Source organism: Hippopotamus amphibius, chromosome 12 (genome assembly GCF_030028045.1).
Source record: "Hippopotamus amphibius kiboko isolate mHipAmp2 chromosome 12, mHipAmp2.hap2, whole genome shotgun sequence".
Classification (NCBI taxonomy): Eukaryota; Metazoa; Chordata; class Mammalia; order Artiodactyla; family Hippopotamidae; genus Hippopotamus; species Hippopotamus amphibius.
The window spans coordinates 32,287,303-32,300,844 of NC_080197.1; the positions used below are offsets into that span (position 1 = coordinate 32,287,303).

A 13,542-nucleotide genomic window follows, 5' to 3' on the forward strand; every position below is an offset into this window, starting at 1 on the left:
GCTCGTGATGGTGGCTTGGCTGTGCCTCACTGGTGAGGTGGGGGGGGGAAATAAGAGGAAATGGCTTTTGACCAGACCTTTCCAAGCACATCTAATGTTTTTAGCTGAGATGATTTGGTAAGCAAGTGTTGTGAACTCGAGGGAGAACCAGTGGCGACGGGTACTGCTGCTTTGTTGTAACCAAAGCCCTTGGGTTCCAAGATGGCATTATCAAAGGAACTGTAAGGTGAAAAGCCTTGTTGGCACTGCCTCCAGCACTGCAACCGGTTGTGCTTGGGCTGAGGTAACTGCTGTTTTTACTTGGCTCAGGGGCTGCCAGGAGGGTTTGCTGCTGCAAAGGCATGCATGGTCTGCATAGAAGCTCATGTGTCCACAGGGTGGGGGTGGGGGGGTTGGCTTTAAAGACCTGCCCTCAGTTCCCTTCTCTAACACTTGTGTTAATCTTCCCTTCTGGCTGATAAAGATTCACCTTGATATGGAGATAAGTGTCTGGGAGACAGAGTGTAATGGAGTGAGCGAGAGACCCTCATGAGGTTTCTTGAACCAAACCCGCAGGCTCATCCACTCCTCTTCTCTTGGCATGGGGTAGTGTCCGAATACTTTGGTTGTCACAAGACGCAGAAGTCTGGGTTCCCAGCCTAGCTGGCCCGAGAGTTCTTCCTTTATGAGACAAAGGAAGTGGCAGCTGGTGCCCCAGGCAGAGCAGCCAACACAGAGACTGCTTGCGCTCCTCCTGGCTCCACACAGACGTCGGATCCTGCAACCGTCTGATCCTTGTGATGAGCTATACAATGTTCTCTGCCCCAGGGAGGGGCCCCTGGGGGGGTCCACGGTCCTGCTTACTGTGCAACTGGGCCAGTTGCAGAACTGGCATGTTGCACAGTGGACATACTTTGCGAACCTCCAGCCACTTAATAAGGCACCTGCAGAACGAGATACCACAAGAAGGAAGATGTCAGCCCCGTGCTCGTGGCGCCCCTGCCCACGTGCTCACATGTTGAACATATCTGTTGTCCAGAGCTGGGGACTGGAGAGAACAGCCAGGTTCTGCAGAGTTCTACCACTGGGTGGAGAATGCATTTCACCCTTTGGAGGAACCAGAGACTCCAATTTTCCAAGAAGCTACAGTCAGCATGCTATACCCCCAGTCATGCATGACTTCTTAAGAATGAAATACCCTGAGGAGGGTGGTGGGACGGAGGAGAGATAAAGTTTTCTAATAGAAATACAGAACACATAAAATTGCAAGAGAAGGGGGAATATTAAATATGTCTGTAGGAAGTGGGAGGAGATGGTCCTACACTACTGTTTACATTCAGATTTATTTATTTTGATTTAAAATTCTTGTATAGCCTGGGCTCCAAGGAGGTGTGGGCTTGTCTGGCTCTCTGCCTGAAGCCCTGCCTTGGTAGTCATGTTCCACCACCCTGATCCCTCGTAATCCCCCCCCCCCCCAACGCACACGCACACGAGCACACGGCAGCCTGCAGTGTTCTTTCAGCTTTCTCCATTATAAACCAATCATGAAGCCATCAAGCTTGTCTGGCACTGCCCCAAGCCCACAGGGGAGTTGGTCAATGTGCCTCTAACTCAGGTCCTCTTAAACAGTTCCACACCAATACTCACTTTCTGTGGAAGGCATGCTTACAGGGACAAATCCCCAACTCATCTCGAGGCTTGAAGTCCTCTAGACACACGGCACAGAGCTGAAAGACAGATTCAGAGATGAGGCAAAGTACCTGCCACGTCCTCTCCCAGGCCCACGTAAAGTGCAGGCCCCTGAGGCCCAGCCATTTGAAGGGATGACTTCCAATGTCCCATAGCTCTTTAAGTGAAAGAAACAGGCTTGAACGGGCAAGGTCTTTTGAAGAAGAGTCTCCTGCTCTTCCTGTCACGTGTCTTCAAGATGGAGGGCAGATGGGAGAAGACAGAAAGCAAGAGGCAGGTTCCTTTACTTCCGTCCATCAGGAGAGTCTGACTTAGGTTTATGCTCAGCAGACAGACAGAGCATAAGGTACTTTTCCGTGCTGCGCCAAGGGGCTGACTTTCTGCAGGGGATGCTCTGCCTGCTCGGCAGCAGGGCCCCTGAAGGGACTGCTCGCACCCTGGGGTGGGCCCTGGGCTCTCCTTTCTCCAGTTTTCATAATGTGGAGACTATAAACTGTGGCACAGCCTGTAGCAATATGCTTCTTATAGTTCCTGGGGCCCCTTACTTTGGCACTGTCCTTCTGTCAGTGTCTGTCATATAAAAAGTTATTTAAGAGTCACTGAATTTAAACTTATGAAAATGTGCAGATGGGGCCAGCACTGCTCTGACAGGTGGCTAGGCTCCACTGCTTGGAAAGAAGCCTTCTTCAAACCCAGATGCTGGGTTTCAACCACTACTTTTGGGCACTTACCAGTGCCCAGGGACACCAAGTATTGTCCCATTTACTCACTTCACAGATGGGAAAACAGAAATTCAGAGCTGTAACCATGTTGCCTGAGGCCATGCAGTTGGTGAGTGGCCAGACCTGGCTGGGGACCCATGTCTGTCACACTTCCATCCGCCCAAAGCTTGAACTCCTCCCTGCTTGCTTCCCTACCCATCTCCAGGGATCCTCATTCAACCATCACCACTTCTTGTCCAGACTGCTGGTCTGCCTCCCTGTTACCTGTTTCTTAAGCTCTAACATGTAACCCAGTATTCTTAGGTTATGTGACAAGACACATGGCTCTTGGTGCCCCGTGGCCAGTGCTGTGAATGTTGGTCTTGCAACACTCTTCTCCAGGGAGCTCTCAGGGCCTTGTGTATAGAGCAGACAAGATCTTCACAGGAGGAGGAGAACGGATAACTTGTCTTATCAGATTTGGCATTACTGCTGAGACAGCTGGGGAGCAGGAAGAAAGGCAGGACAGATGGCTGGCCTTGGCTCAGACATCCAAGCTGTGTGACTTCTGCCATCACGAGGCCTCTCAAGCTCTGTTCCTTCATCTGCAGAGAGAGGACACTACGTGCCCCCACCCCCCTGCCTGGGACTGTCATCAGCTCGGGCTGGGGGCAGGCCTGAGGAGGCAGTAAGGCAGTCTACCAATACCAGTTGTTTTTATTCATGTTTAAATTTAGTGATGGGAGCAATATTTTCAAGCCCATTTTTGTTTTCTGGAGGAAGGTTAAGAAGAAGCTGCGGGTGACGATGAGAAACTAGTAGTTCCAGCCTTGGGGTGATCTTTTTGGGCTTCAGCTTCCCATCTGTAAGGGGAGATGATCTTCCCACCTCCTACACTGTGTGAATGGGTCCTCTGGCCTTACACACCCAGCTCCCCTCCCAGCATAGCCTTCTGAAGCAGGGTGAGGACTGCTGGCTCTGCCCTGTAGAGCTTCAGTGCTGACCCTACCAAAGGGCAAGACACTGGAGGAGTCATTCATTTTTATTTGGTTATTTTTCCAGAATCCAAAATTAGATTTGTAGGCTTTTCAAATGGAGTTACTATTAATGGCTATTACGTTCTTCTTAAAAAATTCTAAAACCATAGTCACCTGAGAAAAAAAAAAGATAAATTCTGACATTAAGTGCCAAAGGTGACCAAAAGCCAAGGGCAATCACCCGAAGAGAAAAGCCTTACATCTGACTTAGAAGTTCCTTCACGGGTCAAACTAATTTTACAAATTTACAGATCATATTTTGCAAATAAGCTTTACTTTCCAGTATTTCAACAAGACTGTTTCTTTCATTCCTTTTTAAAAATGGGGATGTAATTCACACATCATAACATTCATCCCTGTAGAGTATACAACTCAGCAGTTTTCCATATAGTCACAAAGCTGTGCAACCATTGCCACTAATTCTGGAACATTTCTATCACCTGCCCCCAAAGCCCATGTCCATAAGCAGTCACTCCCCACTCCGCCTCCTCCCCAGAAACCACTAATCAACTTCCTGTCTTGATGGATTTGACTATTCTGGTTATTTCAAAATGGAATCATGAAACATGGTATCATATAACGTGGTCTTTTGTGTCTGTCTCCTTTCACTTAGAACGATACCTTCAAGGTTCATCCATGTTGTAGCATGAATCAATACTTCATTTGTTTTTATGGTAAAACTAGTATTCTGTTATAGGAATATACCACATTTGTTTATCTATTCATCTATTGATGGCCACCTGAGTTGTTTCTACCTTTTGGCTACTGCGAATAACGTTGCTCTAAACATTGGTGTACAAGTATCTGTTAGAATTTTCAGTTCTCTTGGGTATATACCTAGGTGTAGTATTGTTGGGTCATATGGTAACTCTATGTTTGACTTTTTGAGGAACTACCAAACTGTTTTCCAAAGTGGCCAAACCATTTCACATTCCCACCAGCAGTGTACGAGGGCTCCAATTTGTCTGTATCTTCAGGTTGTTATTATTGTTTGTCTTTTAGATTATATCCATCCTAGATGGTATGAAGTGATATCTCAATAGGGGTTAGATATGCATTACCCTAATGACTAATGATGTGCTTATTGGCCATTTGTATACTTTCTTTGGAGAAATGTCTTTTCAAATTCTTCGCCCACTTTTTAGTTGGGTAATTTTTCTTTTTATTATTGAGTTGTGAGAGTTCTTTATATATTCTAGCCACAAATCCCTTATTAGATAGCCAACAGACTTTGACAAAGGTGCAAAAGAATTTCAATGGCAGAACAACAGCCTTTTCAACAAATGGTGTTGGAACAACCAAAAAATAAAAAAATTGATAAAGTGGACTTCTTCAAATTTAAAAATTTTGTTCTGCAAATGATCCTCTTAGGATAAAAAGACTGGGATAAAGTATTTGCAGATCTTTTTATGTCTGTAGGCTTTTTATTATTGAGTTGGGTAAGAGTTTATATATTTATATATTCTGGATACCAAACTCTTATCAGATGTAAGATCTGCAAATATTTTCTCCCTCTGGTTTGTCTCTTTACTTTCTTAATAATGTCCTTTGAAGCACAAAAGTTTTAAGTTCTGATGAAGTTCAATTTATCAAGCTTTTTTCTTTGGCTGCTTGTGCTTTAGGTGTCGTATATAAGAAACCACTGTGTAATCCAAAGCCACAAAGATATATATTTATTTTTACTACTAAGAGTCTTGCTATTTTAGTTGTTACATTTAGGTCTTTGATTCATTTTTGAGTTGTATTGTGTATGGTGTGAAGCATGGCTCCAATTTCATTCTTTTGTGTGTGGTTGTCTAGCTATCCCAGCACCATTTGTTGAATAGACTATTCTTTTCCTATTGAATGTCTCAGCACCCTTGATGAAAATCAATTGACCATAAATGTATGGGTTTACTTCTGAACTCTCAATTCTACTCCGTTGATCTGTATGTCTATCCATCTGCCAGTATCATACTGTCTTAAATACTGTAGCTTTGCAGTAAGTTCTGATACTGGGAGGTGTGAATCATTCAATCCTCTTCTTTTTTAAGACTGCGTTTGCCCATTCAGGGTCTCTTGCATTTCCATGTGAATTTTAAATTCTGCTTGTTAAATTCTATAAAAAAGAGTGCAGCTGTATGGGCGGAAGACCTAAATAGACATTTCTCCAAAGAAGACATCAGATGGCCAACAAACACATGAAAAGATGCTCAACATCACTAATCATTAGAGAAATGCAAGTCAAAGCCACAGTGAGGTATCATCTCACACTGGTCAGAATGGCCATCATCAAAAAATCTAGATGTTGGAGAGGGTGTGGAGAAAAGGGAACTCTCCTGCACTGTTGGTGGGAATGTAAGTTGATACAGCCACTATGGAAAACAGTTTGGAGGTTCCTTAAAAAATTAAAAATAGAACTACCATATGATCCAGTAATCCCACTCCTGGGCACATACCCAGAGAAAACCATAAACCAAAAAGAAACATGTACTGTAATGTTCATTGCAGCACTATTTACAATAGCCAGGACATGGAAGCAACCTAAATGCCCATCAACAGATGAATGGATAAAGAAGATGTGGCATATATATACAATGGAATATTACTCAGCCATAAAAAGGAATGAAATAGAGCTATATGTAATGAGGTGGATAGACCTAGAGTCTGTCATACAGAGTGAAGTAAGCCAGAAAGAGAAAAACAAATACTGTATACTAACTCATATATAAAGAATCTAAAAAAATAAAAAAAATGGTACTGATAAACCCAGTGACAGGACAAGAATAAGTATGCAGATACAGAGAATGGACTGGAGGACATGGGGTTGGTGGGGTGGGGGATGAAGGGGAAGTTGGGACAAAGTGAGAGAGTAGCATAGACATATATATACCACCAACTGTAAAATAGCCAGTGGGAAGCTGCTGTATAACAAAGGGAGGTAAACTTGATGATGGGTGATGCCTTGCAGGGCCAGGACGGTGGGGGGGGGGGGGGGTGAGGAGTCATGGGAGGGAGGGGATATGGGGATATATGTATAAATACAGCTGATTCACTTTGGTGTACCTCATAAGCTGGTACAAGAGTGTAAAGCAATTATATTCCAATAAAGAGCTTAAAAAAAAAAGAGTGCAGCTGTGATTTTGATAGGAGTTGTATTGATTTTGTAAATATTTGGGGGGAATACTGCTATATTAACAATAGTAAGTCTTCCAAACCATGAACACAGGATGTCTTTCCATTCATTTAGGTCTTTAATATCTTTCAATGATGTTTTATAGTTTTCAGTGTACAAGTCTGAGCTTCTTTTGTTAAACTGATTCCTAGGAATCTTATTCTTCTTGATGCTAATGTAATTGGAATTGTTTTCGTAATTTCATTTTCAGATCGTTCATTGCTACTGCATAGAGATACAGCTGATTTTTGTATATTGATCTTTACCCTGGAAATTTATTGAACTCATTTATCTTGTGATTTCTGGTGGATTCTTTAGGGGTTTCTTTGTTTACAAAATCATATCTGCAATTATAGCTTTACTTCTTTCTTTCCAATCTGGATGCGTTTTATTACATTTTCTTGCCTAACTGCTCTGGCCAGACCACCTCCAGTATAATGTTGAATAAAAGTGATAAAAGTAGGCATCCTTCTCTTGTTTCTCCTCAGGAAGAAAAGCTTTCAGTCTTTCATTAAGTATGATGTTAGTTGTGGGCTTTTCATAGAAACCTTTATCCAGCTGCAGAGGTTCCCTTCTGCTCCTAGTTTATTGAGTATTTTTATTATAAAAGAATGTTGAATTTTGTCACGTGTTTTTTTCTGCATCTATTGAGGTGGCCATGTGTTCTCCCTACCCCTTTATTCTATCAATAGGGGGTATTACATTGACTGAGTTTCCTTTGTTGAACCAACCTTGTATTCCAGGAATAAATTCCATTTAGTTATGGTATATAATCCTTTTTTATATGCTGCTGAATTTGGTTTGCTAGTATTTTGTTGAGGATTTTTACAACTATATTCATAAGGAATATCGGTATGGAGTTTTCTTTTTTTTATGATGTAATTGACTTGTCTTGATATTGTCCTGTGATACTGGCCTCACAGGATGAGACAGGAAACGTTCCCATCACTCTTCATTTTTTGAAGTCAAAGAATAGATCCTATCAGCCCTGTCAGAAACTGGGCTAGGACATACATTTACTGATTGGTCAGTCTATAGATACTTGAGTTTACTTGTTTTACGTGTTAAAAGGCAGAAAGGTCCTTAACTGATGGCATCTGCAGAGAACAGAAGGAAGGCAGTTCGCGCGGCATTCCGAAGTAATTTTTTGCAGCTTGGGAAGCAGCAGAAGCTTCAAGTTTGTGGGTGCAGCAGGGGCATCACCATGTGAAGGCTCCAGACTCAAAATGACAGGGTTGCTTTCCTGCTCCCCACTCAGAAGCAGAGGACACGCCTGTTCTCCTCAACTTGCTTAAACCTCACTTTCTACAAAAGCAAAATAAGGAATAATATTTACCTTACCTAACCTAAATTTTTTAAAATGTCAGTTCCCCTGCTCCTAAGATAAATTATATGACAAAACGAACATCTTGGCAACCTTGCCACCTTGTATACATGATTCCATTTTCTTTACACTGAGATTATATCCATAAATAAAACAAATTTCAAGGGAAAAATGGCTTTTAGTGACCATAGCATGTATGCTGGAAAGAAGCCTAATTTCTAGTATCCACAGAGTACATGATCCTTAAAATGCCCAAGAAGAAAGGCTTTGACAATTTCCAAGGGGTTGACACAGTCTATAAATTTACCTCAAATGCAAGCTAGGGAATGGAGTCATGTGGGGAAGACAACGGCACACAATGAAAATGACCCACAGCTCAGGTAATTTAGCCAAAATGACTTCCTTTTAAATAGACAATCATTCTTTGATGGTGGTAGTGGACACTAATTATTATATCTTTCCTTGAATAGCTACAAGGATAATCATATCTTCTGCAAAAGCAGCATTCCCAGTTCAGATGTGTCATTTAAGGTTGGAATCTCTGAAAGCTATGAAAGCAACCTAAACATGGCTGTACTGCTCAGGAAAGATCTGACTTTCTTGTTCCAAACTGAAGTGCAGTGGGCAGCCCCTTCCGTGACTCTCATGTGTTCATGTGCTCAGCCCGTTACTGTCCTTGCCTCACTGGCTTATGACTTTCTCTCCTGTGGGACAGCGCTCCTTGAGGGAAGGGAGGGACTATACTCTGCCCACTCAATCTCTAGGGTTCTGTATACTGTCAGCTCCCTATACATGCTTTGGGTTTTTTTTTAAACTAATTTTTAATAACAATTTTTACAATTTAAACTGAGGGACAAACACCTCAGTTTGGGCTCTAAGTATTTATAATTTAAAACTAAATTTGAGTAATGTGATTTGTAAGTAATCCTAGAAAGACTGAGTGGGTTTAAATCTCCTCCTAAGAAAGGGATGTGGCAAAACTTGTACCACCAGAGCCACCTCCTCACTGGACCAAAGGGAAGGGAATGAGCGTGTGGGGAGGTGAGGAGAAGGAAAAGATGTTCTTAACTTCATTTTACACAGGGGGCAGGTCCAATGGGTTACCATCCTGCACAGTCTCTTCCTGTGGAAAGTAGGGTAGAGCGGGGCCATAGCATGTCTGCCACATGACTTTCACCCACTCTCTGCCTGACCCAGGAAAACTGACCTAAAGATGACTTCTCCTGGTCCTTGTGCAGCTAGGATCCCAGCTGCTGCGGAGATGCAGGAGGGAGCAGGTTCTCCTTTCCTTTCTGTACATACAGGCAATATCACCCTGGCAGAAGAGGGGACGGACCCAAACGTGTTCAAATTTGGAAGCTACATGGATGGCTATATCCCTGTACTGTGCTGTAGATGTGGGCTCAGGGTTCTGACTGGCCCACCTGGCCACAGCAGGTGGGTGAGGGCTTCTCTGGAAGAGTGGTAGGATAGAAAGACTACAATACAGAAAAAATATTTGAAGAAATAACGGCTGAAAACTTCCCAAGCCTGGCGAAAGACAAACCTACATATTTATGAAGCTGAGTAAACCCTAAATAGGAAAAGTCCAAAGAAATACAAGCTGAGACATATCATAATCAAATTGCTGAAAACTAAAGACAAAGAAAAAAATCTTTTTTTTTTAACGTGGGCCAAAAATATTTAATAACGTCAGGGATTTACAATAGTTTGTCAACAGTAATGCAAAAGGTAGAATTTCGTAAACAGAAGTACAGTTTTTCCAAGAATTCTAGCAATAAAAAAATCTTGAGGGCTTCCCTGGTGGAAAAGTGGTTAAGAATCTGCCTGCCAATGCAGGGGACACAAGTTTGAACCCTGGTCTGGGAAGATCCCACATGTTGTGGAGTAACTAAGTCTGTGAGCCACAACTACTGAGCCCATGTGCCACAACTACTGAAGCCCGAGTGCCTAGAGCCTGTGCTCCACAAGAGAAGCCACCGCAATAAGTCCGAGCACTGCAACAAAGAGTAGCCCCCGCTCGCCACAACTAGAAAAAACCCGAGTGCAGCAACAAAGACCCAGAGCAGCCAAAAATAAAAATAAATAAATTTATTAAAAAAAATCTTGAAAACAGCCAGAGAAAAATGACACATTACTGATAGGAAATCAATGATTCAAATGACTATGAATTTCTCATCAGAAACCATGGAGGTCAGAAGAAAGTGGCACAACATTTTCAAAGTGCTGAAGGAAAAGAAATGTCAACCCAGGAATAAAGGTGAAATAAAGACATTCTCAGATGAAGGCAAACAGAATTCACAGAACTAACAGAATTCATAGCCAGCAGATCTGCTCTAAAAGAACTGCTAAAGGAGGTTCAGCAGATAGAAGGAAAATGACACAAGAAGAAAACTTGGAACATTGGAAATTAAGAGCAACAGAAATGGAAAATATCTGGATAAATGTAACAAACTATTCTTCCCCTCCTGAATTCTTTAAAATATGTCTGATGGTTAAAAGTAAAAAAATATAACATTGTCAGACAGGATTTTCAATGTATACAGATATAACATATGACACACTGTAAAAAGGGGTAAAAGTAAAGGGATCTATATGGTGGTAAGGTTTCTACATTCCAAATAAAGTGCTAAAAAGTTGATTCTAGGTATTTATTTTACAATCCCCAAGCAACCACTAGAAAATTATACAAAAAGATAAAATCACAATTGATAAATTACTAAAAATTGTTCAAATAACCCAAAAGAAGGTAGGAAAGGGAAACAGAGGAATAAAAAAAGAGGGGGGAAAAACAGAACATAAATAATAAAACAGTAGACCTAATTTCAAACATCAATAATTGTGTTGAACATAAATGGTCTAAACACACCAATTAAAAGACAGACTGGCAGGGTGGATTAAAAAACATGACTTAACTATATGCTGTCTATAAAAACACTCACTTCAAATATAAACAGACATAATGTGTGTACAGATTAGGAGACTCAATATGGTAAAGATGCCAATTTTCCCCTAACTGATTTATATATTTGATGTAATACTAATCAAAAGGATTGTTTTGTGTGTGTGTAGATACAGACAAGCCGCTGCTACAGTTTACACAGAAGAGCAAAGGAACTACACTAGCTAAAACAGTTCTGTAAAAGAAGAATAAAGCTGGAGGAATCATATTACCTGATTTTAAGACTTGCTATAAAGATACAGTAATCAAGACTGTGGTACTGGTGAAGGGACATAGCTACAGAAATCAAGGGAACAGAATAGAGAAATAAGACTCACAAAAACATGGCCATTTGATTTTTGATAAAGGTGCAAAAGAAATTTAGTGGAGAAAACAACCACTCACCATAACTAGAACTGAAAACACTGTGGTGAACAAATCAAAGCCTAAATGCAAATGACAAATAGATCACAGACTAATATCAAGGCTCTCAGGCTTCTCTTAAAAAATCCCCAGATCTGGCAACAGTTGGCCTATATTCCCCTATGGTAACAATTAGCTAGAGCTGAGTGCTGACAACTTCTTTAGCACAGGACCTTGCATGTCCCAGTGTGTCACAGCTTCCATGGTACCTTTCTGTTTCTCCTGATACCAAGACTCCATTAGATGAAATGTATTTATTTATTTTCGTTTTGCCTTTTTTTTTTTTTTTTTTAATATATCTTTTGGCTGCACTGCACTGCATATGGTATCTTAGTTCCCTGACCAGGGATGGAACCTGCGCCCCCTGCATTGGCAGCGTGGAGTCTTAACCACTGAACCGCCAGGAAAATCCCATACTGCTTTGGGAAAATTTTTAAAACAAATAGTAACTGATGCATGAGTTTACTCCAAGGTTAGGTCTGAAATCCTGTACCATATCAATTCTTTGATAAAAACTATGCAGAAAGAGCAAAGGAGCAGTAGATGATTTCAAAGTGCTCAACAACATAAATCATTATTTTTTATTATTATTCAAATAATTTCACAGATTAACTATCTTTGAAGAGACTGGCAATGTAGCTTCACCACAGTTAGGCTATATAAAACATAGATATTACAATGTGCAGCTTTTCAAGGCCTTGCTTTAAACAATTAAAAAACTCAGAAAGGGTGGAAGAGAAAGGGCCCTAAAAATAAAAACTCTTAACATTTGTAATCAGAGGCAACACAAGGAATAAAATAAACAAGAATTATTATAGACTATGTATCTTAATGTGTACAGCAGGATACACATACAGTTTTATATTTGATTTAGAAAGCATAACAACATACTGAACACCCCAATCAGGCAACTTCATCACTAGACAATTTCAAGAGTTCATATCTTTCCCTATATGTTCTTCCCTATTCCATCCCTCTGTCTCACCTCCCCAAACCCCCACCTTCATGAAGCAATCATTGCCTTGTTTGTGCCATTGGTAAGAAAGGGCTTCTGGGAACATTTTCAAGAGTGAAATTAGTGCAAATTCATCTTGAGTAGCAAAACTTGTTTATATCTATCTGCTACTCGTATAGTATGGACAGCAAGCAGCATCCCTGCTGCTATGCAATCTTACATTGGCACCATCCCTACTAAAAATGAGTTATTTTACTCTTTTATAAGTCTTCACAAAATTGATTTTTATGTGACCTCATCCTCAAATATTCCATTAAGCTGATCAAAATAAGCCCAATTTTTTTCAGTTTCTGAAAATAAAGATATTTAAGCATACCACAGCATACTACTTCTATTAGAATATACTCAGGAACAGATTAAAATACTTATAGGCAACTTACCTCATGTAAATTCAGTTCTTTTACTTTTTCTTTTAATATAACCTGTAAGACAAAAGAAAGGATGCTTTTATGCCCATTTAAATCTGTAATTTAAAAGATTTCTCATTATTGTCACAAATATTTTTCTTTTGTGTATATAGCTCATTTCACCTCATATTCAGTACTGGAGAGAATCTCTTACAGTTTGAGATAGAACATTTTAGTAACATTCTTTTAACTTCAACAATGGTGCAATATTCTCCTGAAAAGCAATTTTAAAATCTCTTTGAGAATAGATTAAATTTTGGGAGAAGACATTAACACATACCTATTTGGAGTAAGTGCTCATATTGGGGGAAAGTAAATGAGATTGCTTGCCTCATGATTTGGTGAAACACAGTACTGACTCATGGGACTGACTGGTAACTTAAAAAAGATTGAAAAGTAAGTTCAATCTTAATTTTGGAAGATTTGCTTATTATTATACATCAGAAAACTTTGGCACTATCCAGAGTTATGTAAATGGGCTTAAAATTCATCCAGGTGCTGTCCCTAACCTGACTCTGTGGTGACTGGATATCAGTTAAAAGGAATGCAAAATGACAAGAGGGCAGATGACTATTTAGAAAGAACATTTCTAAACAAATGGGACCTAATCAAGCTTATAAGCTTTCGCACAGCAAAGGAAACCATAAACAAAATGAAAAGACAACCTACAGACTGGGAGAAAACATTTGCAAATGATGTGACTGACAAGGGCTTAATTTCAAAAATATACAAACAGCTCATACAACTCAGTAACAAAAACCAAACAACCCAATTGAAAAATGGGCAGAAGACCTATATAGACATTTCTCCAAAGAGGACATACAGATGGCCAACAGGCACATGAAAAGATGCGCAACACCACTAATTATCAG

General features: G+C 40.6%; 1 protein-coding gene across 2 annotated transcripts in view; it reads right to left on the reverse strand.

The window, feature by feature from the left end:
* RNF24 (ring finger protein 24) overlaps positions 1-13,542 on the reverse strand; it is a 98,057-nt gene that overhangs the window by 5,441 nt on the left and 79,074 nt on the right. The window contains exons 4-6 of one of the 2 annotated variants that reach the window (XR_009048317.1): positions 12,644-12,685; positions 1,627-1,706; positions 470-923 (exon numbers count right to left, since the gene is read on the reverse strand). Coding sequence is in view for 1 of the 2 variants with exons in the window: in XM_057700856.1 (XP_057556839.1) it covers positions 785-923; positions 1,627-1,706; positions 12,644-12,685 (261 nt within the window). In the remaining variant the exon portion in view is untranslated. Of the gene's footprint in view, positions 1-65; positions 924-1,626; positions 1,707-12,643; positions 12,686-13,542 lie in introns of those variants that run through there. The other variant, XM_057700856.1, reaches the window with a different exon arrangement.